Here is a 26987-nt window from a genome sequence, read left to right as displayed (position 1 = left end):
TGAGTACGGTCCCTCAGGCGTGCGAAATTTACAGGACTTTGGTCAGTAGAATGCATTATTCGGGCGTTTTCAGTGGCGTCTTGCGCCGAAATAGCAAAGCATTCTGCCTGTTCTAGCGTGAGCTTTCGTTGCATCAAAAAATGTCGCCTGACGTCTTCATCGTGCACGCCACACACAATTCGGTCCCTCAGCATGCGCTCCAACGATGTCCCGAAATTGGACTTCTCGGCCAGCGGCCTGATTTCGGCAATGAAATCCTCAACATACTCACCAGCTTTCTGTGTTCGCATAAAGAAGGCGTAGCTTGCGGCGGTCTCATTGACATGCGGTGTGTAATGTTCTTCTAAATACCAGGCAACTTCATCGTAGCTGAGCTCGTTGACCTTCTTCAGGTGGCAATTCCCCTGAACGACTCCCACTGCACCGTCCGTTAGTGACGATATAAAGAGTGCTTGTTTTTTTGCTTCGTCTGCGATGTTACGAGCTTCAAAGTAAGCCTCCAAACGAACACGATACGTTGGCCAGGTACCATCCACCCTTCCGAATTCGGGCAGCCGCCTGGCGTGCATGATTGCGCGGGTCTGCTCGTCGCCACTACAGGAAAGCGAGATAATGCAACAAGAAGGATGGTTTATTGAGCAGCTTGTATTTATACTAAGCACATGTGACATTGCAGTGACGTGCCTTGATAACACTGCATGGCGCTGACACATCAAAAACGTAATCACAGGTACGGATATAAGTGCAAACTATTGAGTGTCGCTCTTATTACTTCACTGTGTTTTAAAAGTGTGCTCTTTTCGCAAACGGGGCCTGCCCAGCGAGCGAAGTTGACCATCGTGGCCCAGGCAACTAACGTGAGCACTCCGGTGAAAGGCAAGGCACACGATTCTTTCCACCAAAGGATATGCGCAAGCACACAAGTACCTAACCTCCCCACCCCCATGCGTGGGGTAAAGTAGGCGTGGGTGATAAGGGCGCGTTGGCGCATCGCGAGCTGGGTGCCGAGTGCAGGTGTCTTTTTTTCTTTTTTGAGTTTTCCTACATATAGATACATATTAATTGTGGGAGTGCTAACACCCACATTAAAGTTGTTTGTGTTTTGTGGCTCATGTGTCGTGCAGAGAAGCCGCATTTGGGGTTCACAATTTTCGACCGGTAGAGGTCGTTGTGCTCATGAACGTTTGTTATCATCACCATCATCATCATGGTTAGTGCGTAGCGCTGGCATTGGCACCTGATGGTAGGCCTGGGTGGCGGGGCCCGAGATATGAGCGGTCTTCTTTGGCGGGTGGCAGTTGGCATGAATGGTTGTCTCTAGCGGTGGGTGCTCGGTGCGCGGCACATCAGGCTGCGCACCGTGTGCCCTCGTGGTAAGTCAAGCGTTGGCGAAGCCGCCTTTAGTGTGTTCTTGGGCTTGTTACGTTGTTTATTGTTATGTAATATTTTGTAAGTTGGTTTCCCGTGGATCACAATTGATGTGTATATTAACTCAGCTGACGATATCGTCGTTCTTAAAGTAGTTAAATAAATTTTCTGTTGTTTTAGTTGGTTCGACTGTGTCAACCTTGTCTGTTCACTCCTAGAGCGTGGTGGCACTCTCCACATCGAGACCCCACATTATATACGGTGCATGACGGCAGCTTTGGCTACAGTAAAAACTAGTCGAGACTGTCCATATTTATTTACAGATACTGCAGGCCCTACCCGGGCCCATGCAGGAGTGGGATACAAACAATACATTCAAGCAATAACTAGTAATACACTGGAGTACAGGGCATAAATGAAAAAATACATAACTATCAAGTACAGAAAAGTCAAATATATTTTCTCGCTGTTCAACAGAACTGCGCTCAACTAAGAATATTTTCAACATTTGTAGCCGGATGATTTGCACTCAAATGACACTATTTTCTGCATACATCACTTATATGGTGAAATTAATCTTTTCTATCTGTTGAGTGAATGAAGCCGTCGAGGCAGCATTCACTACTTCCGCAGGTAATGCGTTCCAATGAAAAATTGCGTGAGGAAAGAGAGCGAACTTGTGGGCATTAATGTGGCTAGGTGGCTGCCTAAACGTTTTGTTGTGATTTGTCCTAGCTGAAAGTTTAGAAGGCTGCTGAAGGTATCGTTCCCGTGATAATTTAAAGTCCCCGTGATCAAGTTGGTAGACGAATTTTAATCTGGATATTATCCTGCGCTGTTCTAGTATTTGTAGGCTTGCCCTATTACGTAGATTAGTTACACTATGTTGTCGGGAGTAAGCGGAATATATAAAGCGCAGAGCTAAATTTTGGACCCTTTCTATTTTCTTAATCAAATATTGTTGCCAAGGGCTCCAAATAATGTCGGCATACTCCAATTTTGGTCGCACGAGGGCTTTATACGCTTTTAGTTTTAACGTGGGAGGAGTGTTACGCAGTTTTCTTTTCAAAAAGGATAATTTCTTCAGTGCACCCGAACACACATTTTCAACGTGCGTTTCCCAACTGAGGTTACTGGTAAGTGTAACTCCCAGATATTTAACCCGATCAGCTCTGGTGATTGCAGCATTTCCTATGAAATATGTGAAATGAAGGGGTAATGTTTTGTTGGTAAACGTAACGGAATTTGTTTTTGAACGATTTATTTTTAGTCCCCACCTTATACACCATTCGTTAATTGAGCGCAAGGCATCATTAAGTTTAATTTGGTCTTCTTGGTTATTTATGGATGTGTACACTACGCAGTCGTCCGCAAATAGTTTAATCTGGATCGGTGGCTCGACACAGAAATAAATATCATTAATATAAACCAAAAAAAGAAGAGGTCCGAGGACTGAGCCCTGCGGAACTCCCGAATGCACTGCCAACTCTTTTGAGAGACAGCCATTTATGGTAACACACTGTCTCCTGTTACTCAAGTAGCTCGCGATCCATGCTACAACCTTCTGCTCAATGCCTATAGCTAATAATTTTGTTATTAAATTCTGATGGGGTACGACGTCAAAGGCCTTAGAAAAATCCAAAAATATGGCATCGGTTTGACCTTTCAAATTAAGCGTTCTAATTAAATCATCAGTTATTTCAGCCAGTTGGGTGACGGTCGACAAACCAGACCTAAATCCATGCTGCTGGACATACAGTAGTTTGTTATTTTCTAAGTAAGTGATCATGGCCTTAAATATAATGTGCTCAAATAATTTACAGCAAGTACTAGTTAAGGAAACAGGCCTGTAATTGTTAACTTCCAAAGTGGAGCCCGATTTATGTACCGGAATTATTTTTGCCGAGCGCCAGTCATCAGGAATAACTGCAGCGTCTAACGATGCAGTGTAAATGCGATGTAAATATCTTGCCACCCAAACAGCATATCTACTCAAAAAAGTATTAGATAGTCCGTCCGGACCAGGTGATTTCTTTACATCTAGTTTGTGTAAAAGGCAAAGGACTCCATCCTCAGTGATTTCCACTTCTGGCATGAGGCTATCAGAGTCATATGACCGCAACTGAGCATGCGTGGCTGTCCGTGTAAAAACGGACTGGAAAAAGACATTAAATTTGTTGGCAATGGTAGTCGCGTCAACAATACTTTCTCCCTCGACCCTGATCTCTGAAATGCCTCGTTTATCTTTTGACAGATAGCGCCAGAATTTTTGGGGTTCATTCTTCATGAATGACGGTAGAGTATCTGAAAAAAATCTTTCCTTTGCCGATCGCGTTAGTTCTCGCAGCTTAGAAGTAAGGTTTGAAAAATCACTCGTGTTATGACGCTTGCGCTGACGCGTAATTTTGCGTTTCAAATGAATCATTTCTCTCGTGAACCACGGATATTCCCTATTAACTCGTTTCTTTTTTAATGGCACATATCTTTGCTCGCAAAAGAGAACAATTTCTCTAAAATTTGACCACATTTCATTGACAATATTAACTTGGCTAAAACAATCAAAGCACGATTCCAAATATTCTAAAATAGCGTTATCATCCGCATGAGTGTAATCTCTCACGAAAGTATCCGACGGTCTAGTAAATGAACGTGTTCCCGAAACAAGACATGACACAGCAAGCAACTTGTGATCAGATATTCCTTCTTCTACATTGGCTGAACAACCTTGGAACGAGCTGCTAACCAGTGCCAAATCAAGGAGGGATGATGATGAACTGTCAACCCTAGTAGCCTCAGAAACTAGTTGTTGTAAGCAGAAGTTGAATGCGGTCGTAATCAGTATATCTGCACTTCGAGATTCTTTGCCATCATAAGAAAAATCAGCCCAGTTTATACCCGGTAGGTTGAAATCTCCTGTTATTATAATCCGGGATCGAGAATTTGTATTATCTGCAAGGTAGTCTTGAATGGCTTCTATGTATTCGGGCGAAGAACTCGGTGGTCGATACATGCCCCTTAAAAGTATTCTTTTACCAAGAAATTTAATTCTGCACCACACGCTTTCGTGGTTGTTGATGCCATCCAAAACAGTAAATGCGACGTTATTTTTAATAGCGATTGCTACTCCTCCCCCGCGTGACTCCCTATCTTTACGAATAAGCTTGTAAGAAGACGGTATGACTTCCGAATCTTGCACATCTGCATGTAGCCATGTCTCAGTGATTACTAAGACGTGTGGCTGGTAACAGGAGATAACGTCTTAAAGGGAACTGGCTTTGTTAACAACACTACGCGCATTCAGTGAAACAACTCTGAGAACTTTGCTCACAGGCTGTCATTTTTTACTGCTGCTTCTCGTGTTCACTCAGGTGAACACGAGAAGCAGCAGGTTGTTGCAGAATGACCAGAATTCCGCCGGGCCTGCGCATCACGTCGTGTAACTTCCAGCCGTTGGCTTGAAAGCTCGTCCCAGATATAAACTTTATCGTCTACTTTCAGTTTATCAAACAAGAGTGAAACCTTTGCTCCATTGGTTTTTTCCACTGCTGCCGAATGCCACAACCTGCGGCGTAAGTCGCGAACTCTCTTGGAAAAATCTTCAGATATGGAAATCTGTGTTCCTTTTAGCTTGAAACAAGCCGACATAATTGTAGTTTTCTCAGAGTAATCAAATAGCCTTAACATAATAGGTCGGTGTTTCCCAGCACGTTTAAAACCTACTCTGTAGATGCGCTCTATCGAATTCACTTCGACGCCGAGTAAGTCCTTAAATACTTGTTGTTGAACCCTGTCTTGCAGAGATTTGTTATCTTCTTTTGATTCTTCACTTAAACCATAAATCATCAAGTTGTTTCTTCGACTTCGGTTTTCAAGGTCATCAACTTTAATCATAAGCTCGTTCACTAGTTCCCTCGTCCCCTTGCACGCTGCTTCGTGCTCAACCAGCTTTTCCTCGCATTTTTGTAGCCGTCCAAGCTCTTTTTCAATCGACGCTATCCTTTCTTGAACACCACCTATAGTTTTTTCCACTTGTTTCAGGTTGGCAGAAAGCATGGTGAGCGTCTTATTGGTTTTGGTTTGCTCTCTTAAGATTTTTCTAAGAAGCTGACTGTTTACAGTAGCCTCGGATTCTGATTCCGAAGACGGACCTGGGTTCAGCTCCACGTCTCCCGATGCTAACAAGAGCAATCTAATGACAATCAAACAGTCACACAGCGAAACAAACAAACATTGTGGGCTTGGCAGCACTATCAAAGTAAGAGAATCGTCACGATTAGACTGATAGACAGGATATTTGTCACCAACCTGGACGAAAAAGCAGAAATGCATGAGCGTCCGTCCGAAGAAGGTGCTGCCAAGCCCACTGAAAGGCCGCTGAAGATGGACCATGGTTTTATAGCCTAGCTGGTCAGTGTCCGCTGACGTCACACTGTGAACGTCATGGCGTCGACACAACACCTGAGGCGTAGCTTCCCATGATGATGTTCCATCGAGGCCTTGTCCCTGCGCATGCGCGATGGTACTGTCTTGCGGTGAGGCAATATCTGCAATTCCCACGGCGGCATCCGCCCGCAACAGGGCAATCTGGACGAAAAAGCAGAAATGCATGAGCATCCGTCCGAAGAAGGTGCTGCCAAGCCCACTGAAAGGTCGCTGAAGATGGACCTTGGTTTTATAGCCTAGCTGGTCAGTGTCCGCTGACGTCACACTGCGAACGTCATGGCGTCGACACAACACCTGAGGCATAGCTTCCCATGATGATGTTCCATCGAGGCCTTGTCCCTGCGCATGCGCGATGGTACTGTCTTGCGGTGAGGCAATATCTGCAAATCCCACGGCGGCATCCGCCCGCAACAGGGCAATCTGGACGAAAAAGCAGAAATGCATGAGCGTCCGTCCGAAGAAGGTGCTGCCAAGCCCACTGAAAGGCCGCTGAAGATGGACCTTGGTTTTATAGCCTAGCTGGTCAGTGTCCGCTGACGTCACACTGTGAACGTCATGGCGTCGACACAACACCTGAGGCGTAGCTTCCCATGATGATGTTCCATCGAGGCCTTGTCCCTGCGCATGCGCGATGGTACTGTCTTGCGGTGAGGCAATATCTGCAAATCCCACGGCGGCATCCGCCCGCAACAGGGCAATCTGGACGAAAAAGCAGAAATGCATGAGCATCCGTCCGAAGAAGGTGCTGCCAAGCCCACTGAAAGGCCGCTGAAGATGGACCTTGGTTTTATAGCCTAGCTGGTCAGTGTCCGCTGACGTCACACTGCGAACGTCATGGCGTCGACACAACACCATATATTTGCTATCACAATCAAAAGTACACTTATTTCTGTACTAATGTGTTCATTGTGGAGAAAACAAATTGCATTTGTAAATCTCAAATCTCAATAGGAATCGCAAATGAAGGCTTGTTTGACTTTCGCACTTTCTAGCAGTTTGTATGGGAGAGAAGGACAAACTACCAATTTTTTTTGTCCTCATTACTGGCAGCGCTTAGACTTCACAAAAGCACTTCCATGACACCCAGCAGAAGTACAAGCACACACAGGTACTGCTCCGTAGATAGGGGATCTCGACTGCATGCAAGGACATTGAGGAGTGAGTGAATTCAGTATTTTAAACCTGGCAAGAGCAGTCTTGTGTAGCAAATGAGGGCAGCTGGTGTTGTAGTCGCATTCGAGAGAAGGGAAAAAAATGGTGGAGCTAAAGTGCAGATGGCCTGCTAACAATAGCGTTTTATTTTGTAGGTGCACAAATATACACGCTTCTTGGAAAACTGAAATAACGAAAACAGGGGAAGGGAGTGCAAGGCTCCACTGCTCCCTGCTATGAAGCGAAGCCAGCAAGCTCGTGTTTATACCCTTTTAAAGTACGATTGATTGACAGCAGATTAGTTTTTTGATGTGATCATCCGGGAGGGCAATCTGAGATTACTTTGTTTGAGACATTAAAAGCTGAGCACAGGATGACAGGGGAGTAGCTTGTAGGGCTGCACAGTGTTTTGAGATTGACAAGCACTTGGTGCCAATTTTCATTTAGGCTTGACCTGTTCTCTTTTGAAGGTGCGTGTTCTTCTTTACACTAGTCCGTGAGAATGGCGAGAAGACATTTTTCCACTGCCTGCAGACATCGCAGGTGAGACGCTTCGATATTTTTGCTTACCCTTTTTTCTGTGTTGGCTGCCCTGTATGCATTTCTGATTATATAAATCAATTTTACTGTAAGGCGCAATACTCATGAGTGTGGGCTTGCGCTTTGTATTGCAGGTATTTTTTTTTGCTTGCTCTATTGAAGATATGTTTGCCCCTCCATAGCACTGCTGTATGCAGCAACGAGTGGGAAATATACGTGAAATGTGCATTGCAGAAACAGTCATCAATAGGATCGTAGCTGTAAGCAAGCTATTGCACGCAACAAGGAAAAGCAAGCCCTGTACTGCAAAACTTTACTGCTCTTCAGTAGTGCATAGTACAATCGAACCCTTTTATAAGACGCACTGATATAAGAGACATAGAGATACCAGGCTGCCTGCATAGAAATAGGTGTTGAGAAGAAAACACATACGTGATACACTGCTTATGAGACACACTTCTCATGTAAGAGACAAGCAATGCTCCCTGGTGCATGCCTCTTATAAAGGGGTTTCGCTGTATTGTCATGCAAAAGCATGTTCCTGGTTCGCTTGTCTGTGCATGCAAAAACAATCTCAAAATCCAGTGATAGCAAACACAAACTTCATCACTAGAAATTTCACTCTAAATAACACATATGCACTGAAGAAGAAAAAGTTTTAATAAATACCCTGCACCAAAACGTCTGCTGTAGCTTGTTCAGGCATTCATGTAGTTTGTCGGTAATCCCTTTTAAGTCCTTCAGCATTAGGAAGCCATGCCAATTAACTTCAAGCTCTGTAGAGTAAACGCTGAACCAGCCGCTGCATAACCAAGGCTAGCTGTGGTCCCGTGATTTTTGAACAGCTGTTTGCTGAGACAGTTGCTAGAGCTTGTTGGGGTAAGACGCAATCAAGTATTCTGCGGCTGTCGACCTCTCGTATGCTGTGTCCTGGCCACCATGTTCTCTGGGTGCGCCCCTTTTCCAAGATTGTGTGTTCATGTGCTCTCTTCTTGTCTCTTTTTTCTTCCAATTCCCACTTTAAAATTCTTTACCTTTTTTAAAATGACTTCTTTCTCGCCCTCTTTTGTATTCTTTACCTGTTTTAAATGACTTCTTCCTCGCCCTCTTTCGTCCACCTTTTCATACCTGACAAGTATCCTCAATTGTTTTTCACACACTCAAGACAAACTTGCATGACTGTTGTATTTGGGTTCACCGATTCCATTAGTCTTTCCATAGAGGTTTTTTCTTTTACACATGAAAAGTGAGGACACATGCTTTGTAACGTATGCTGTCGGGCTAGTAAGTGTGTAACTGTGCAGAACAAAGTTGGCGCAAACTTAAAAGACGAAAGAAGAGACTCGGAAAAGCGCACACTCGCAACTGACTTTTATTGAATCGAAGCTCGTTTTATAAAACCCTCACGCATGCGTACAACCACAAGAAGAGACCAACCAACTATAATCACAATCTATCAGATAGAAAATCAAATCCATTATCATACAATGACAGAGATGGAACGCTGATACATTGTTCCCCAAATTGTCTAATAAACATCGCCTCTGCCAATTCACGTGAAACTTTGTCTTTGCTTCGTAGCAATATTCTCATATGGTGCAGTAGCCATTCACACGAGCATTCCTTACAATGATGCGGCAAATGCGAACCCGTGCCGTTTCTCATTGACAGTGCATGTTCCCTTAAGCGATCGTTTATACAACAGCCCGACTGGCCAATGTACACCGTGCCACAACTGAGCAGGATCAAGTAGACAATGCCTACCAAACAATTCAAAAACTTTTTTTTGTGCTTCCTTAAACAACGAGCACTTGGTACGCCACACGAACGGCGATTCTGGCACAAAGGAAAAAACACAGAAGCAACCTGTTGTCATTTTGTATGTGCACAGAGTGGCTCATTCATTGAAGCACATCGCCTCTCGTTTTGAGGTCCCTGTCATGTTCTTGACACCTCGGAGGCTTTCGCGCATTTGTACTTGTTCGTGTGGTGTACCAAGTGCTCATTGTTATGATGTTATTGCTCATTGTTAGACTGGTATGATGTGTACGGTAAGGGCTTTTTCCTAGCGTGCGGACAGTACGCAGAACAAGTATGCTGGTACACGAAAATCGGCTTAAAATCTATGAACTGAAGTACTGCTTCCTGTGGTAGCTTCTAAGTAAAACATAGACCCTTCCCATACTTGTTGAATTTCAGTGAAACAGATAACTGAGCGAGTTGGTATGTATCTATACTATAACTTTTTTAGTGCGCACGGAATACAGAACAAATAAAGGGAAAGATAAGGGCTCGTCTGTCTCTTTTTTGTTCTCTATTTTGTGCGCGCTAAAAAAGTTATAATTTGTCAAACTTCATCAAAATGTTCTCCACATTTGTGCCTGTCGGTTTGTCCGAAACTACAAGGAAATCATCTTGTACCTGAAAATATTTAACCCTCTATCGTTTTTAAATGCCTCAAACAGATCCTGCTAAATGTAGCCTAACAAAAAAAAAGTTGCACACTACAGCGGCAATACATGATCCAATACAAGTGCCTTCTCTTTATAATCTCCTATCAAAACATATGAAAGTGTGTTTCGGATAAAACACTAAAAGCGAGATGAAATTATCGACACTCAGACCTGTTGAATTCTCAAAATTACTCACTGCACAGCCTGTGGGTGTAAAGCATGATTTCAAGAGACTAACCCCCGTATTCACAAATGCTCCTTCACTGAAGGGCTCTCCTCGACTTGAAAAAGTCGATCGGAGCGCCATCTCTTGGCAGACAAAGTCACTGCTTATCGGCAATATTCTGCAGCGATTCTTGAGAAGCGCAGCGTCAATTTCAGTCGAGCAGCGGCGCAGTGCTCAACTCAGTCAAGTGAAGGATGGAATTCGAGTCGAGGAGCGTTTTTGAATACGGGGGTTAGATACTGGGGCATAGCAAAAACACGTGTGCTGGTGAAGTGTTGCAAGTGTTCCTCATCAACATGAAAAGTGATACCTGTATAAGTGAGGCCTCGGTATAGTTCTATGGGGCAAAAGTGGTCATTTTGATGAATAAGGTGCATTAGCACGTGATGTTCCTGGGCGTGTCTGCGCAGTGTGTGAGTCACGCCCATCACACAGCTACTTCAACTGGAACACGTGCTGTGCATCAGAGATACGCCTGGCGCAATAGGACAATTCAAAAGGAGCAGCCGACACGCCAGCCAGACAGTTGGTGACGGGCCGCTGTGCGTGCCTGTGGTGTGTGCCCTGCTGAGGCCTAGGTTATTGAGCATTGTCATGGCCCGAGCGTTTCATATAAATAAAGTGTTTTTTTAATGTTTTCTCACTAATGAATCTATGAGCTTTTCATCTGCGGTTTTCACTCCTCGGGGCTGACGGCCCGAACCCTTCATCTTGCGCTCAACGAGATTCTGCTGTCTGCGGCCATCCAGATAGAAGCAGCATTCGAGGACTGCAGGAGGCAATTTAGGGGCTGGACAAGATGATGGAGGCCTACTTTGAGGCGAAAGAAATTTCAGTCTATACTGTGACCGAGGGACGATGGCCGGTGCTTTTGGCTCGGAAAACGGTCATGCTCACAAGGGACCACAGAGACTACAAGAAGGTGTTTGGCGAAGGCTAGAGAGAAGAGGCCAGCGATGGTGAGAAGCTGAACGAAAGTGAAGTCAACCCTAATGGTGTACAGTGAAGAAGACCGCAGTGAGGTGGCAGTTTCTACGACTGCAGAGGCCTAAAACGTGAATCGCAAGGCCAAGGCTATCATGTGCGATACCGAGAACAGCGACATAGACAACAACAGTGAGTTCGAGGCCCCTGACGTGGAAGCGGGTGCAACTATTCGCATGCCAAAATGTGCCGCGGGTGTCGACGCCAAGACGCAGGCTGCAAAAAGTGTTGCAGCAGCAGTTGTGGCGGAGGCTGTGGACGATGCCTCTGAGGGTGGTAAAGCGGAACCCAAAAGGTCGCGGAGCGTAATTCTAAGCCAGCCTGCGATGCCGCAGTGACGACAGGGCTGGCAGCCATGGACAACGAGCCTTTCAATAAGCCCCAGGTGAGCGGCATGGCCAATGCAACGCGAACAGGCGATCGCACGGCAATCTTCTGTAAACATGATATTGGCGGCTCCCTTAAGGAGTCGCAGGATCTAGCCAAGTTTTCTGTGCCGGCAGCTACGGAGACGGCGGCTGCTAGGAAGAAGGTCGAGATTGGCGCCACAAAATCAAGACCTCCGGCAGCAAGGTCGACATCCTGGAGAAGTGCGACATCACGGGTCATACCGACGTCCGTGTCAAGATTTGCATCGATGGGGGATGAAAGCAAGACTGATGCTGTGGAAGACGAGATAGATAATCATGCTGAGCGAGCCCTTTCTCCACAGGCGGGAGTCATGTGTGGGAGTCACGCTCATCGCACAGCTGCTTCTACTGAAACACATGCTGCACACCAGAGATACACATGGCGCAATTGGACAGTTCAAAAGACTCATCCGACACGCCAGCCGGGCAGTTGGTGCCTGCGATGTGTGCCCTGCCGAGGCCTCGGTTAATGGGCAGTGTCATAGCCCGAGCATTTCATGTAATTCATATGTTACTTTGATGTTTTCTCACTAATAAATCTACGAGGTTTTCATCTGCAGTGTTCATTTCTTAGGGCTGACAGCCCGAACCCTTCAGCAGATATGTGCAGTTTGCCTATTTAACCGACGCCCTACAGTAAATTGATGCAGAGCATAGTTTACGCTCAATTTCTTTAGTGTTCCTTCTTTGTGGTGTTCTTTTCTATTTTAGCACAATTTCTCTTGCATAAAATCAACCAACTAGCCCCTCAAAACGCCCTGATTTCGGGAAAAAGTTCGAGGGGGGAGGGGAAGATGCAGGCACACCGCACTGCAATTGACACTTCTGATAAATAATTAATGAAATGGTGTAGGAACCGTACTGCTTTGGGATGTGTTGAGTGGTCATGAGTATAATTGTGTATCCAAGTAAGGGTGATAGTTGTGCTCAAGATGAGTAGATAGGACCATAAGTCATAAAAAAATGTGCAACTCACTCCAGCTTACTCAAGAAATATATGATGCACTCTGGACTCATTCAGACTCAGACTCATCAACATTTTCAAGGCGGACTCACTTGGACTCTCATGAAAACTTTCTTCAAGCGGACTCATTCGGACTCAAGCTCATCAAAATATTATTAGACTCAGCCATACTCATGGCATGATCTGAGTCTGAGTTAGTCGACTCATGAGTGAGTTCGCTGACCTATGCATATATTGATTGACGCAGTTGTGCAGGGTACACTCAATGTTTGTCTTCTTTCATAAGCAACATTGAATTGGTTACTTCCTATACCACACTTTTTTAGTGGTTTCAGCAACAGAAAATGTAGGCATCACACTAAATTTTGAGTGGCAGTGGCGTTTGAAACTCGTTTCAAGTCCGATGTGGCAAAAATAGTGGAACTGGTGCAGCACAAGCAACGACCGGTTCTGTGCAGCTTTATGCACCTGGTGTATCATTTTGGTCTTCCGTATGGCCAAGGACTGTACATGCACAGTTAGGTATTGTGAAATAGAAATCGAATGTGGGCTAATTAATATTTGGAGAGATTAGTAAGCAATTTACATTAGAGGAAAAACTACACATGAAGAGACATGTTGTGTCACTTTCTCTTTTGTCATTGTTTCTGATCTAACAATTAGCTGCACAAGTACGAGATATGCCGAAGGAAAGGTGCTGCCTCTTTGGGCTTATGCTGTCCCGTTTGTATGCCAAGGAGGCTTGAAAATGATGGTAGATAGCATAAAAGTTTAACACGATAAAAAGATTGAAACTTGCTTAATATGTATTGATGGGCTAGTTTGTGAGCCTTGATCTTTTGATCAAGCAGCACACAGAACAATACAAAAAAAACACACAAACACATTAGGGACGCAAAAATCGGTTGCAGAACAGTGCTTGCGTTCTTTGCGTATGTGTTTTTTTTCATTCTTCTGTATGTTGCTTCATCAAAAACAACAATAAGAAGAATGAAGGTTGGGCATTATTCATTGAAAATCAATTTGAATAACTGAATCAGTGTTCTCTTTCTACAATGAACATATAGCAGCTGCAGCCAAAAGCTCTGACTACTGCCACTTTGTGAAGCAACGGTCACACCATGAAAACGAGGCACAACAGTTTTAATGCTGCTTAGTGGATGAGCTACAAAAACACCTTTGTCCTTGATGCAATGAAAATGAAAGTGCAAGTTAAATAAAGAACCATTCTTTTTTCTTCTTTTTTGACAAAGGTCTTGCAGAGCAGGATGATGCAGAGTCCTGTGGTGCTGTGTCTGGCATCGAGAGCATCAGCACCAGCCTTCTACCACAAGGTAGGAACGACATGTGCTTGCATGTACATGTGTATTATCAGAAGTGGACTGAGAGCCAAAATTGATTTATGACTTTGATCAGAAAAGCGAATCTTTTGTGAAACTAGTGTTGGAAAGGTAGTGAATGTGTGGCACTGCGGTACTGTAAAAACAAAGTCGATGGCTGGGGTACTTGCGATGCCTATACTTCAAGCCGAAAATAGATACCATAAGAAGTTAATTTTGAGGTAAGTATTGGATGTGAAATGCTGTAGTAACTGATGCTAAATGTGTCATCTCTGCAGTTACGTGGAACAAGGAGGTTCACCTACTAGAAATTCTTGGGCAAGTTTGTCTGGTTCGCTGAAAAAGATTTCGTGGTGCTAATCAAGGCACACATAAGGAAGCTTAGCATACACGTGCACATCTTGACACTGTGTGTGCATCTTTTTTCGGTGTGTGCCCCAAGATGATGTTCAGTATAAAAGGTTCTTGTGATCTCATCTGTGGATGCAACATTGTAAAAAAGCATTGCTACCTATGTCTATACAATTCTTTCTGCTCAGTCCCAGCAATGGCACATAGCATGAAAGACAACTAAGAGTGCTTTGAACTCGGATTGTAGCTGGACCAGTTGATGCTAGGGTGCCGAAAGGTTTTTGTTTCGTTCCACAAAAAAAAGTTCCGTTCTGTTTCTGTTCCGGAGCAAACAAACAAACACCGTAATGGTACCCCAACTGTAATGGTTCACAACATTACTTTTTATGAAATGAAAGTGTTAGAATACTTTAAAGTTTTAAATAATTGATAACTCAGTTGATAACTGATAATTGATAACTTCATAATGGAGAGGTGTCATGTCCCAAAACTATAATACTACTATAAGGGACTCTGCAAGAAACTTTGAAGCAAAGTAACAACAAAAACTTATTATTTATTTGTTCTCATATTTGAATCTCCCATTTTTTTTAAGTGAGCACGATTTCAAAAGCAGCAGATCATCGAGTGTACTCACCGACTATCAAAACTGCTGCTTCGACAAAACAAAATTCAGTGCAGAAAATGCCCTCTCCTCACTGACCTGTGTGGTTGACACACCAAGGGCCACTTGTGCTAACATGTGCAGCCCCGGCTGCCGCTCTTTGCAATCTTCCCAAAAGTTCGACACATTTCGGCTTCTTAGAAGGTGTGGTTTTTTGTCCATCATTTCTAGCATAAGTACGACGTCCACTAATCTTGGCTCACTTGTCAAACGCGATTTGGTGCCAGCTTCAGCTTCCTTCGTTTTCAGAAATGCTTCGAGGGTTTTTTCTGCTTCTTCTGAAGGGGGTGTAGTAGTGTTGCCTGGAATGCCACTGCTACATTGCTTTTGCTAAAGGGTTTGCTTCTAGGTCTTGACTAAGTGCATCCTCGCTTGATACTTTTGATGAGGTATGGGAAGAAGGCAATAGCGGTGGTCAATGTACAATGCAGTGCAGAAGATATTCGTACTGCAGAGATTTCATTCTTGTTTCTTCATGAACTGAACCAGGGCGTGTTCCAGTGGCAAGGGTATCACTGATGGTGTCATGGAACACATCAGCCAAGCACCATAAAAATCTCCTGTTTTCAGTTGTTCTGCCTGAAGCACCTTGGTGGCTTCTGGTGCTGGCTGAAGAGGTTGTATCAGTGTTTCTACTTTCGACCACACGCTGTCAGTCCAACTTGTGATCTCTTCATGTGGAAGGAAGTTCTTAGTGAAGTCCTTCAGTTCAGCTAACCTGGTCAGCATGTTCATCAATCTTTTTATCTTTGTTTTTATCATCTGTTATCTTTGTTATCTTTGTGTTATCTGTTATCTTTGTTTTTATCAGCATGTTCATCAATCTTTTTTTATCTAGACTAATGTTTGGTAGAGCTGTAATTTAGGATGTAGGGGTGCTTGGCGGAAGATCTTGTGGAGGTAACCAAGAAAGTGGTTGGTGTTATTAAAAATACATTTAATGTGAGAATGCCACGATAGATCATTTATCATGTAAACACCAAGGTATTTGTAGCTATTAACCTGCTCTAATTTAGTTCTGTTGAATGTGTAGTAGAAAAGTTTTGGAGTGATAGAAGAGCGTGCAATTGTCACTTGGTTACATTAAGATCTATTAACCACGTATTGCACCAATCAGAGACACTATTAGGATCAGCTTGGAGAAGTAATTTGTCGTCTTCATTAGTTATTCTGGGGTACGGAATGCAGTCGTGTGCAAACAGTTTTATGGATGATTTAATATTACTTTCTAGATCATTGATGTAAACTAAAAAAAAGTAAAGGACCCAAAACGAAACCATGTGGTACGCAAGATCTAACTGCACAGGGTTTTGAGGAACAATTATTAGCGGTTATTGTTGCGGTTAGTAAGAAAAGATTTGATTCATTTCAGAGTGTTTAGGTCGATATTCAGTGCGCTAAGCTTAAGCAGTAGTGATTGGTGTGAAACTTTATCGAAGGCTTTCACAAAGTCTAGAAAAATGCTATCAACCAATAGGCTTATGGCAAAATAAGGGAAGCTGTCAGCGATGTGTGAAAGTATCGAACACTAAAAGGGATAGAACTGCTTAAAAAGAGTAGTTGGGATGATTCACCTATAGGTTGTAGTGAACAGTCTTCTGTAAGAATTTGCGGAAAGATGTGCATACTAGCCGTTCGGTCATGCTACAGTGTAGAAGTCCAAGCACAAAAGCTTTAATAAGTTCGCTCTTTGGAAACACCTGTAAGTTGACTTTCTGGCAAGAACATTTTCCATGAGAACCCCTCGTTCCGAAACAGTTTTACTAGTTTTTTTTTAGGGGTATGCAATTATTAAGATTTTCTCATATGAATTGAATACAAATACATAGCTTCGAATATGAATCAAATATCGAATAATGAAAAGATGCAATTTTTTTGCACCAGTAATCTTTTACTCAATTGTTACTATAGTCAGTTATTGTGCACAAAAATGAAAAAAATGTCACCATCTGTATTTGCCAGAAAGCACAAGACTGTAATAGTTGAGCTTGTGACTGTTGTGTCTTGGATTCAATCCACATCATGAACAAACCTCTTGCACTTTTTTTATTACAAAAAAAAAAAGAAAAGCTTTCCTACCTGCTATGATGACCAGTGAGATTGAGGTCACTGGTTTGAATATGTAACACTTATCACTTGTGTACTTAAATCTAAGCAATTATTAAAGCAGTCCCAGTGGTCACCATTCATCCAGGTTCCCAAAACATCAGTTTTGGCTCGAAAGACCCTGATTTTACAGTTTTATTTCTAATCTCCCCTGTTCTCACCGGTCAAGCCACCAAGGGAAATATAAGTACTTGGGGTGTTTTTCAGCTACACAGCAATACTCATTACCTCGCTTTCTTCCCTTGCCTTTCTCAAACACCGCGCTCGCCATTTTCAAGAATGCTGTGTTACCCTGATAACTGCACAGTCGTGACCGAGGTGCACTGGGCGCACAGTGATAACGCGATGTAAGCGCATGAGATATACGATAACTCATGTGTGATAGAAACATGCCCCACATACCCCACAACTCCCGGTGGCAAGGGCACTATTTTGCTGCATCACAACCACCTTCAGTGCACTGGCTGCCAACAGCAGTGAACTGCCATTGTCAAAAGAGCGAGATTGCAGCAATGTTGTAACAGTGGGTTGATTGCAGGAGATGTTGCCGCGTGAGCGCGATGCTTGTTCGACTTTCAAAGGTGCTTTTGGGAACGCAATGGAGCTATGCATTAATTCGTCCGTCACCTTTCGTGCACCGCTGTTAGCAACGGAAAACTATATGTGATGACGCCATTGTAACGGTACCAAAAATTCATGACCTTTTCTACGTTTGCCATTGCGTGGAAAAAGACTTCAGCTCATTCGCATCACCATATCCGCTACTGTGAAATCATTCCGGAACTACGAAGAGAGTATACATACTGAAGTAGTGGCACAGCTGGCGGACGACTAGTCAGGCTTTGACATACGTACGTTTGTACGGTGATCCATTAGCGAATCTGGCGTGGTTATACATGAAACGCGTTACCATAGAACGTCAAGCTGAGCGTGCCCTTAGCTAGTTGCGCGTAGTGCATCGCCTACTAAGCTCACTTCATCAGTGCCGTGCATGCCCCGTTATGTATACGCGTGCATTTGCCCTTGTGTTGAGATATTTTTTATTGTGATAGCAATTATATGGACAGTCTCAGCTGGTTTTCGTCATCGTCACCGCAACCACCATCATGCACCGTGTATGTATACATATCTGTGTGACGCTACAAAATGGAGACACGTCGTGGTCCAGCTGCCATGCATTTATTCTAATGCATGCGCACTTCCTCTTCAACGGCTTCTCCTAGAATCACCTTGTTAATGCGTCACGCTTCCCGTCCCCTCGAGAAAGTCTCAGTTCAGAAGTTACAAAATAACGCTGCAGTTTGCTAACATGCACAATGTCAGAGTTTCTACGTAAAGGTAGCACAATGCGGTTTATCTCATAGTTCACAGTTGAGACCTTGCGTAGAATTTTGTTTAGGTCCTTCCGCGACGGAACTCAGTTTACCGTTGTTGGGATGCCATGGTGTCTCGTAAAGGACAAAGTCACCGACTTCGAACTCAATCGGAAGAAATTTTCTATCATAAATGACTTTGTTCTTATTGTGGTAGGCGACAGAATTGGTAACTGCAGTTTTTCACGCTTCTTCGACAATTTCTTCTCGTTGTTCTAGTACAGTAGGATAAGATGGAATTCCATACATCAGGAAGGAAGGTGCGTAGCCGGTCACTTTGTGGGGTGTTCTGTTGTATTCGTCAATTACCTCCGGAAGCAGCTTAGTCCAAGACTTCTGTGGTTCGTCATTGATGTTACATTTAAGTCTCGTTACAGTAGTCTGGTTTGTCCGCTCGTTCATGCTGTTGCATTGTGGATGATGAGATGAGGTGAATAGTTGGTGTATACGATTATGTTTTAAAAACTGCTTGAATTTTCCTGTAGCAAATTTTGTTCCACGATCTGAAAGGAGCTTCCGTGGTTTTCCAGAAGAAAAAAATTGTTTTCAATTATTAAATGTAGGCGTCGCTGTTCTAACTTTTATGAGCAAACGCCCCGCCATCGGCCATACCACGCTGAATGCGCCGGTTCTCGTATGAGCGAACGCCCTTACGTAGCGAGTCTCATGATCAATAACCAAGTGTATAAACCTTTTTGACGAGCCATATCCAGAAAATCCTCCAATGGTGTCTATTGCAAAGAAGTCGAAGGGCTCTTCAGCTGGAGGCAGTGATTCAAGCATCCCAAGCTTTTTTGTTTTCGTCTTCTTGCATCTCTGGCATGTATCACAATGCCGAATGTAAGTGGAACCATCGGTTACCATATGCGGCCAATAATATTGCGGAGACAGGAGTGATAGCGTCTTCTTCACTCCGACATGCCCAAAATGTTGATGTGCATTCTTCAGAATGGTTGGGCGCAGTTCATGGGGCTCGTATATTTTCCGTAGTCCTTTTCTTTTGACGATGATGTTATTTTCGAATGAATGCGTTCCTTTTGGACGCTCATTGTTGCATTGCTGAAGGTCCTCGTGTGACAGAAGATTAACTATTGGGACTCTGGAGAGCGCATCTGCTTCGACATTACTTGTGCCCTTTTGATGTTTGATGTTCACATCATACATTGACAGTTTCAAAGACCACCAAAAGAGACGACCTTGGGGATTTTTAATATTCTTCAGTCACTAGAGTGCAGAGTGATCTGTTACAACAGTGAATGACTTTCCGTGAAGGTAGCAATGCCATTTATCAACGGCATCTACAATGGCAAGACATTCTCTTTCTGTAATAGCATAGTTCACCTCGTGCTTAAGTAGTTTGCGAGAATAGTAGGCAACAGGATGTTCTTTGCCTTTGTCATCAGGTTGTTTCAGCACTGCACCGATGCCTTTGCCAGATGCATCACAGTACACAGTACATGGTCTCAAAGGGTCGTATATGCGAAGCACCGGTTCTTCAGTTATCCGCTCCTTCAGTTCACGAAAGGCTTGCTCGCATGCTTCTGTCTACACCCACTTGCTGCCTTTGTAGAGTAGTTTTGTGAGTGGAAGAGCAATATCGCTGAAGTGGGGGATGTACTGACGATAGGTGTTTACAGTGCCCAGAAAACGCTGGAGATCTTTTTCTCGTTTTGGTGTCAGAAATTTGAGTATGGCAGTCACATTACTTTGCTTAGATGTCACTGTTCCTTGTGAAATTTTGTGGCCCAGGTATTCAATGCTGCAGCGTGCAAATTGGCACTTTCTTCGTTTGAGTTTTATGTTCTCGGTTTTGAGAGCTTTCAATAGCGCCTCAAGGTGTCGTATATGATCATATAGTGCCTCTGAGTGTACGACCACATCGTCAAAGTAATTACTAACATTGGTGAGCTGATGTTTCGCTATTATTGATTTCATGGCTCTTTCAAATGTTGCTGGCGCGTTCTTCAACCCAAACGGCATTACCAACCACTCAAAATGACCATCAGGCGTGACAAATGCAGATTTCTGAACATCGTCAGGATGCATTTGGACATGCCGGTATCCCAACGTTACGTCCAACGTAGTGAAAAACTCCACCTTTCCCAAGTGGTCAAGAATATCATCTATACGTGGAATTGGTTGAAAGTCGAGTACCGTTATGGCATTGAGTTTCCGGTAGTCAATACATAGACGAGTGCGTCCTTTACCTTTCTTTTCTGCTAAAATGACATGTGCGGCATAGGGTGACAATGAAGGCCTCACAACACCTTGCTTGAGGAGAGCGTCAACTTATTTGTTGATCTCTACTTTGTCTGCCTGTGAACATCGGTAATGTGCTCGACGAATAGGGACAGCATTGGTAAGTGAGATCCTATGTTTCTCAGTAGTGATGCACCCAATATCTGTCTGAGATATCGAAAATATATCGTCAAACTTGCTTAAAAGAGAGTCGAGCGCCGCAGACTCATGCTCTGATAAGTTTTCTAAATTCAGGGTTCGCATTAGCGGGGCTTCAGTGGTTTTCTTTTCATTGTGATGCGGATGGTTCATATTCTCACGTGCTTGTGTCACTCACTTGATTTCCAGATTTACAGAAAGATTGAAGTACGAAACGCTGTCTAGGCCAAGAATTAATTGCGTTCTCATGCCTCGCAGCACATGTGCATGAACTTTCTTTATGACGTTCCCAATTTGTAACTGAATGTTTACGCAACCCAAAGTTCGAATGCTTGATGCAACTTGCTGGACCATGATGTTGGAGTCTCCCATCAACTGAAGTTTTAGCTGTTTGTACACATCCTCGCTGATACAAGTAATTGCTGCTCCTGTATTGAGAATTGCATTTACTGGCTTTCCGTTGATGAGAGCACCGAAGTGTATTAATGAAACTCTGGGTCGCCCTCCTCGTTTCCCTGTTCAGTATCAATAGCGGACACATTGCCGCGGCGCGTACATTCGTTGTGCCTGTGAAACTGTCGTGGGAAACCAGCAGCTGAGTAGTATCTACATTCGTTTTGCGGGGCACGCAGTTGAGGAGTTATTGTTGGCTGCTGCGGTATGTTGTAGAGACGTGGAGCTCTTGATGCGATACTAGCGTTACGAGTAAAGGAAACTCCTCTCACCCATTTTAAAGATGTCTCGACCCGTTGAGCAGCGGTGAGCCACTTTAATGACGAGTTGAAAGACAGTCCGGCGAGCGCCAGTTCCACATCAAGAGGAACACCATCAGTCAGTCCAGAAATGATGTGGCACTCTTTCAGGTCAGCCAATGAACCCAATCGCTTTTTCTCGTCGTAGTAGACATTGATAGACTGCCCTCCTTTCAGTCGGTAGTGAATGAAGAGACGGAAGGCATATCCGTCAGTCGTAGCAAAGTGGGCTTGCATGTCGTGCTTGATATCGTCCCAAGATGTCTCGCCACTGTCGAAAATCTCTGTCAGGTACCACTTGAACGCTTCCCCTTTAATGTATTCGCTGAAGTGACTGACCCGATCGCGGTGAGTCCATGACGCCTAGGCTGTCTTCATGTCGAAAAGAAGAAGCCACTTGTCGATGGGGACGTCTTCTGGTGTTCCCTTGAACTTCTGTATGTTGAGCGGAGGCTTTGGCCTAGCCATGGCACGTTGATGAGGTCGATCCTGTCGACTTGTGTGATGCTGGTGTGACGCTGCAAAATGGAGACACGTCGTGGTCCAGATGCCATGCGTTTATTCTAATGCACGCGCACTTCCTCTTCATCAGCTTCTCCTAGAATCGCCTTGTTAATGCGTCACATCTATATATATATGAAAACTCAAGAACGAAAAAAGGCCGCTCGCGCTTGGCACCCAGCTCGTCGCGATGCGTCAACGTACGCTTATGTCCCACGTGTACTTTGCCCCGTGGTTGGGGGTGGGGGTGGGGGGTTAGGGGCATGTGCGCGCGCTTATTTTTAGGTGGGGAGAATCGTGTACCTTGACTTTTCACTGGTACGATTGTATTAGTTGCCTGGGCCACAAAGGTCACTTTGCTAGCTGGGCAGGCCCCGTTTGTGAAAAGAGCCTGCTTTTCTAACCCAGCGAAGTTACAACTGGGACACTCGTTATTTTGCACTCATATCTGTACCCGAGATTATATTTCGTGCGTCGTTTTTGTTTAAACAGCATGTTGAGCATCGAGCTCTAACGTTGTCAGTTGGCTCTTGTTCTGCGTGTGTTGTTTTCGTGCGTCATTTGGGAGCATCGCCCTGCACGTTTTGATCTGCTAGCTGTTCTCAGCGTTACATTCCAAATTATTTAATTGTTGCTATCGCATTCATTTCATTGGTCTTGCGGCGAAACTGACTTCTTTTTTTCTTTCTTCGTGCTCGCAGCATGGGACCCAGCAAAAGTGTGGAGACTATTTTGTCGAGCCAATATGGCAGCAGCGAGTTGCCTTCGTTTTCACGAGCGATATGCACTTGCGGTCCCGCGCACAATGGTGCGGCAGTGGACGGCGCGCACTAATCCGCTAAGCCACACGTACTGCCGTGCAGCCAGTGCATGATTTAGATTGATTGAGATGTTTATGGGTGGTAGGATTGTCGTGATGACGTGCTGCCGCATTCATTAGTAGCTGTCATCACGTTCCCGTGAATTTCCATGCAGGCATCACCGTATACGCGCTGAAGTCGTAGTAATCACTGCATGATCGACTGAGGCTCTTGTCACAAATGCGCAACATCATAAGTTCTTCATTGTGACATATGCGAACGAATATTCGTGAGCATAGAATGTATGATCTAGTTAGAATAATAGAAATTTTTGAGTATGTGATTATCGAATTGAATACGAATATTACATATGCAATGTTCTACGAATATTGGAAACTTTCGAATATTCGCACAGCCCTAGCTTTTCTAGAAGTGATGTGTGAAAGTATGGAGCTCTAGAAGGGATGGAACTGGTTGAAAAAAGTAGTCGGGATGATTGACCTATAAAATGCAGTGAACAGTCTTCTGTAAAAATTTGCACAAAGCTGTGCATACCAGCAGCTCAGTCATGCTGCAGTGTAGAAGTCTAAGCACGAAAACTTTAATGGTTTACTCTTTCAAAATTACCTGTAAATTGACTTTCTGAGAAAAACATTTTCCATGAGAACCCTTGTTCCCAGACAATTTTTCTAGTTTTTCTAGAAACACATTCACCCCTCCACATTCCAGTCAAGGTGTGGGAGCAGAACCATAAAAGTGGCTTTCGAATGCACACTGGGGATTTCATGCCATGCCTCTTGCATGTTCCTTCAAACAGAAAAACAAACTGACAAACAAGAGAAATTATGAATTAGCGGGAAACAAAAAAATGCTGGGAGAAGGATGCCATAGGACAGCATTTGTAGACAATATGAAGGAGAATTATTGCCACTTAGCCCTGTTCCCACCAATGGTCTACTGAAATAGCACCTCATTTCTTCTCTCTTTCTCGCTCTTGAAGCACTTAAGGAAGTATGCTTCAGTGCAGACATACCAGCAAATGAAAAACCATTGAAAAATTTTGATTTTCTTTGGAACGAAATAATGTTACATTTTTGTTTTGGTCAAAAATTAGGGGTGCGCGAATATCAAAATTTTTGAATATGAATACATAGCTTCGAATACAAATCGAATAGTAAAGAGGTGCACATTTTTTCCACCAGTACTTTTTTACTCAATCAAACAATGATCTCACTCCTGCACCAACTGTGCCAAAGTGCGCCAAACGAGATTTGCTGCGTCAACCTGATAACTGAACGTAAATTGCGCCAAACTGCGCCAAACCGTCTATCTCAGGGGTCTGCAACCTGTGGTCCGCGGGCCACATGCTGCTCTGCAGGGCAGTTTTATGCGGCTCCCAGAACGACGTCAGAAATTTTGAAATCGCTGGATGCTGTAATTGTGGCAGTATTTTAATAACAATAATTAATGTTTTAATTACTGGAGGCAGCGGTCAAGTCTAATGAGAGAATTCTTTGTCTTTTCGAACAAGCCGTTGCCGTTTTGAAAAATTTGCCGCCAGTACTTTTGCGAAGCAGGGAAATTCAACTATTTTGCGGCGGGACCGCAACCGAAGCTCCGATGAGCACAACTACAGCAGATGGCTTGAGATATGTTCACGACGGTTATTGCAGTGGTGTTAGTTTTGCATTGGTTTACTCACATGCACCAATGCCATATATATGTACTCTAATCCCAACTCAAACCCGTTTGCAAATGTAACCCGGTTGCAGCAAAGAATACCGTATTTACTCACGTTATGAATAAACTTTTTTTCTCAAAATATCGGAGCAAAGTTGGGGTTGCCTTTATTATGTGGGGCAGGTTTTATGAAAACTTTTTCGGGATAAGCGAAAAATGAATGTAATGCAAAAAAAACAAAACAAAGTTAGGTGTCTTAGCTTTTTGCTTACGCGTAGACTGTTTGGAAACAGGTTCGTTGTTGCACTTTACTCATCTTCAGTGGTTGATAGCGCTTTCTTCTACAAGCTGCCCCCGCGCTACTCGCGCACTCCATCAAAGCGTTTTGTGGCCATCTTTTTTTTGCAATCGTTTAACCACAGCAGTGGTATCTGCTATGATCTTGAGGGGCGCCCAGAGGTGTGCGCTACGACCTTCGCAGCAACCTCGCACGACGACCCCGCTGTCATTGTAGCAAGTAACCAACATTGCAGCAAGCTACCCCCGAAACATCAAAACAAACCGTCTATAACAAGATTAATGGCAAAATACGGCCGCCTCCTCGCTTCCACTTGAGAAGTTTCTGTATGCGCAGCGAACAAGCGAAGCGAGAATTGGGGGGGCTACCATGTTGTAGAAATCGTCACGATCTTTTCTGGGTGACAAGTGATTTTGTCTGGTTTTCCAGAAACCTGAGCCGCGATAGCGACAAGTGACCCTTCGCGACAGCAAATCCCGTCGTTGTCACTCGAAAATAACATGCACGTCGTTGGGCCTTGAAGTGTTGTATTTGCAGGAAGCGATCGTCGGTCGGCACGGGCAGATTCGTGACCTTCGCTTGCTATCGCTTTCTGTGTGCTTATCAGCTGTGATGTCTCTATCCACACTCGCATTCGTGAACCCTACTGTCGTGCACAGATAGGAAGTAAAACAATATGGCATGCGCCAACGAGCGAAGGGGGGTGGGGGAATGGGAGTGAACAGAGGTGGCCAAGTGGGGCGGCATAATAATAAAACAACGGAAGAGATCCAAAGGGCAAGTAGGTGCCAGGTGTCGGTTAACGGTACTACAGTGGATGAATATAGGAGGTGCGTTTATTACATGGGGAAAGAAGTCCGAATTTCGACGACTAAAGTTGGGGGTGCGTTTATTGTCTGAGGGCGCTCATTATGTGAGTAAATGCGTTATTACACGAAGGAATTAAGCCAACTTGTTACAAGCATGACATATTGTTTATTTTGTAAAATAAAAGGGCGAGAGACTGCGAAAGGCCTGAAGTACTGGTTTGATAACCAGATTTTCGCATTCCAAGGGCATCACGCTGCCGTTAGAATCCCATACAACAACGATATCCAGCACCCAATCAAATGCACACATGTGTACAGTTGATTTCATGTTAGGAGCACCACTGTCTAGCAGCTGTAGAGCCCTCGTTCATTTCTCGCCCTGCTTCATAATAAGTGGAACCTCATTGTAACGAAGTGGCATATAATAAACTAAAGTCATTGTAATTCTGTTTGAAATTTTCATAGAGGCCCACTTATTTAAAACCTTGTTTTAGCGAAGTGAAAATTTACTCACAATGGATATAACGAACCATCCTTTGTATACAACGAGTATTTACTAATGATTTTGGTATACGTCAATTTAATATTTTTTAATATTTTTGTATGATCATGGCTTAGGCTATACGAAATTCGCACCTTGCGCTCGCCGGGAGCTTCCTGCCAACACACGCGGGGGTGTGTCTCCCTGCCTTCTTTTTCCTCAGGAATTAATGGACTGGCCCGCATAGCAACACGCGCGAGCGTGCGCGTCAGCCGGCCTCCCCTCTCCTGTAGAACTCAATGACCCGCCCGCAGATCTGACCTCATCCTCCCCTTCAGCTCTGCACTGGGACGGGAGAGATTGTGTAGCTTTGTTCCTCGTCCTTCACTGTAGGAAAGCAACACGACCTCTATTAGTTTTGCCGCCCAGCACGAGATGGACAACAGCAGTGGCAAACGTAAGCGCAAAAATATATAACAATTGAACAGAAGTCGGCAATGTTGAAAGTCGTTGAGTCCAGCGTCGAGAAAAAAAAAAAGAAGTAAAAAATTTCGGCGATGTCACCAGTGAGGATGCCGCGGGCGGCCAGGCCCAGACATCGTGACGCGCTCTTCTTAATGCCAGCCTTGTGCCTAACTGTGACACTTTTTCTGCACGTACGTCGGTGTTGATGCTGATGCGGTGACAACGAGAATTGTCAGATGCGGAAATTGTATGCGCGGTGGCGGGGGGGGGGGGGGGGGGGGGGGGGGGGCATGACGACAGTGACAAATGTGTGAACACCCTGGAGCCCAATATTAGTGAACCCAACGTACCAACGCTCGTGCAAGTGCTGGATGCAACAGATTTGCTGCCCCGCTTCTTTGGTGCTTATGATGACGACGAGGACGGACTC

At 44.3% G+C, this 26987-nt stretch overlaps 1 protein-coding gene across 6 annotated transcripts in view; it reads left to right on the top strand.

The window, feature by feature from the left end:
* Positions 1-26987, top strand: part of LOC119169167 (DENN domain-containing protein 2D) — a 647735-nt gene that overhangs the window by 225032 nt on the left and 395716 nt on the right. For all 6 annotated transcript variants that reach the window (XM_037420269.2, XM_075886337.1, XM_037420270.2 and 3 more), the window contains 2 exons: positions 7434-7506; positions 13794-13874. In XM_037420269.2, coding sequence (XP_037276166.1) covers positions 7434-7506; positions 13794-13874 — 154 coding nt within the window. The remainder of the gene's footprint in view (positions 1-7433; positions 7507-13793; positions 13875-26987) is intronic.

The sequence above is a fragment of the Rhipicephalus microplus genome, chromosome 2 (genome assembly GCF_043290135.1).
Source record: "Rhipicephalus microplus isolate Deutch F79 chromosome 2, USDA_Rmic, whole genome shotgun sequence".
NCBI lineage: Eukaryota > Metazoa > Arthropoda > Arachnida > Ixodida > Ixodidae > Rhipicephalus > Rhipicephalus microplus.
This window is presented reverse-complemented; position numbering and strand designations above follow the sequence as displayed.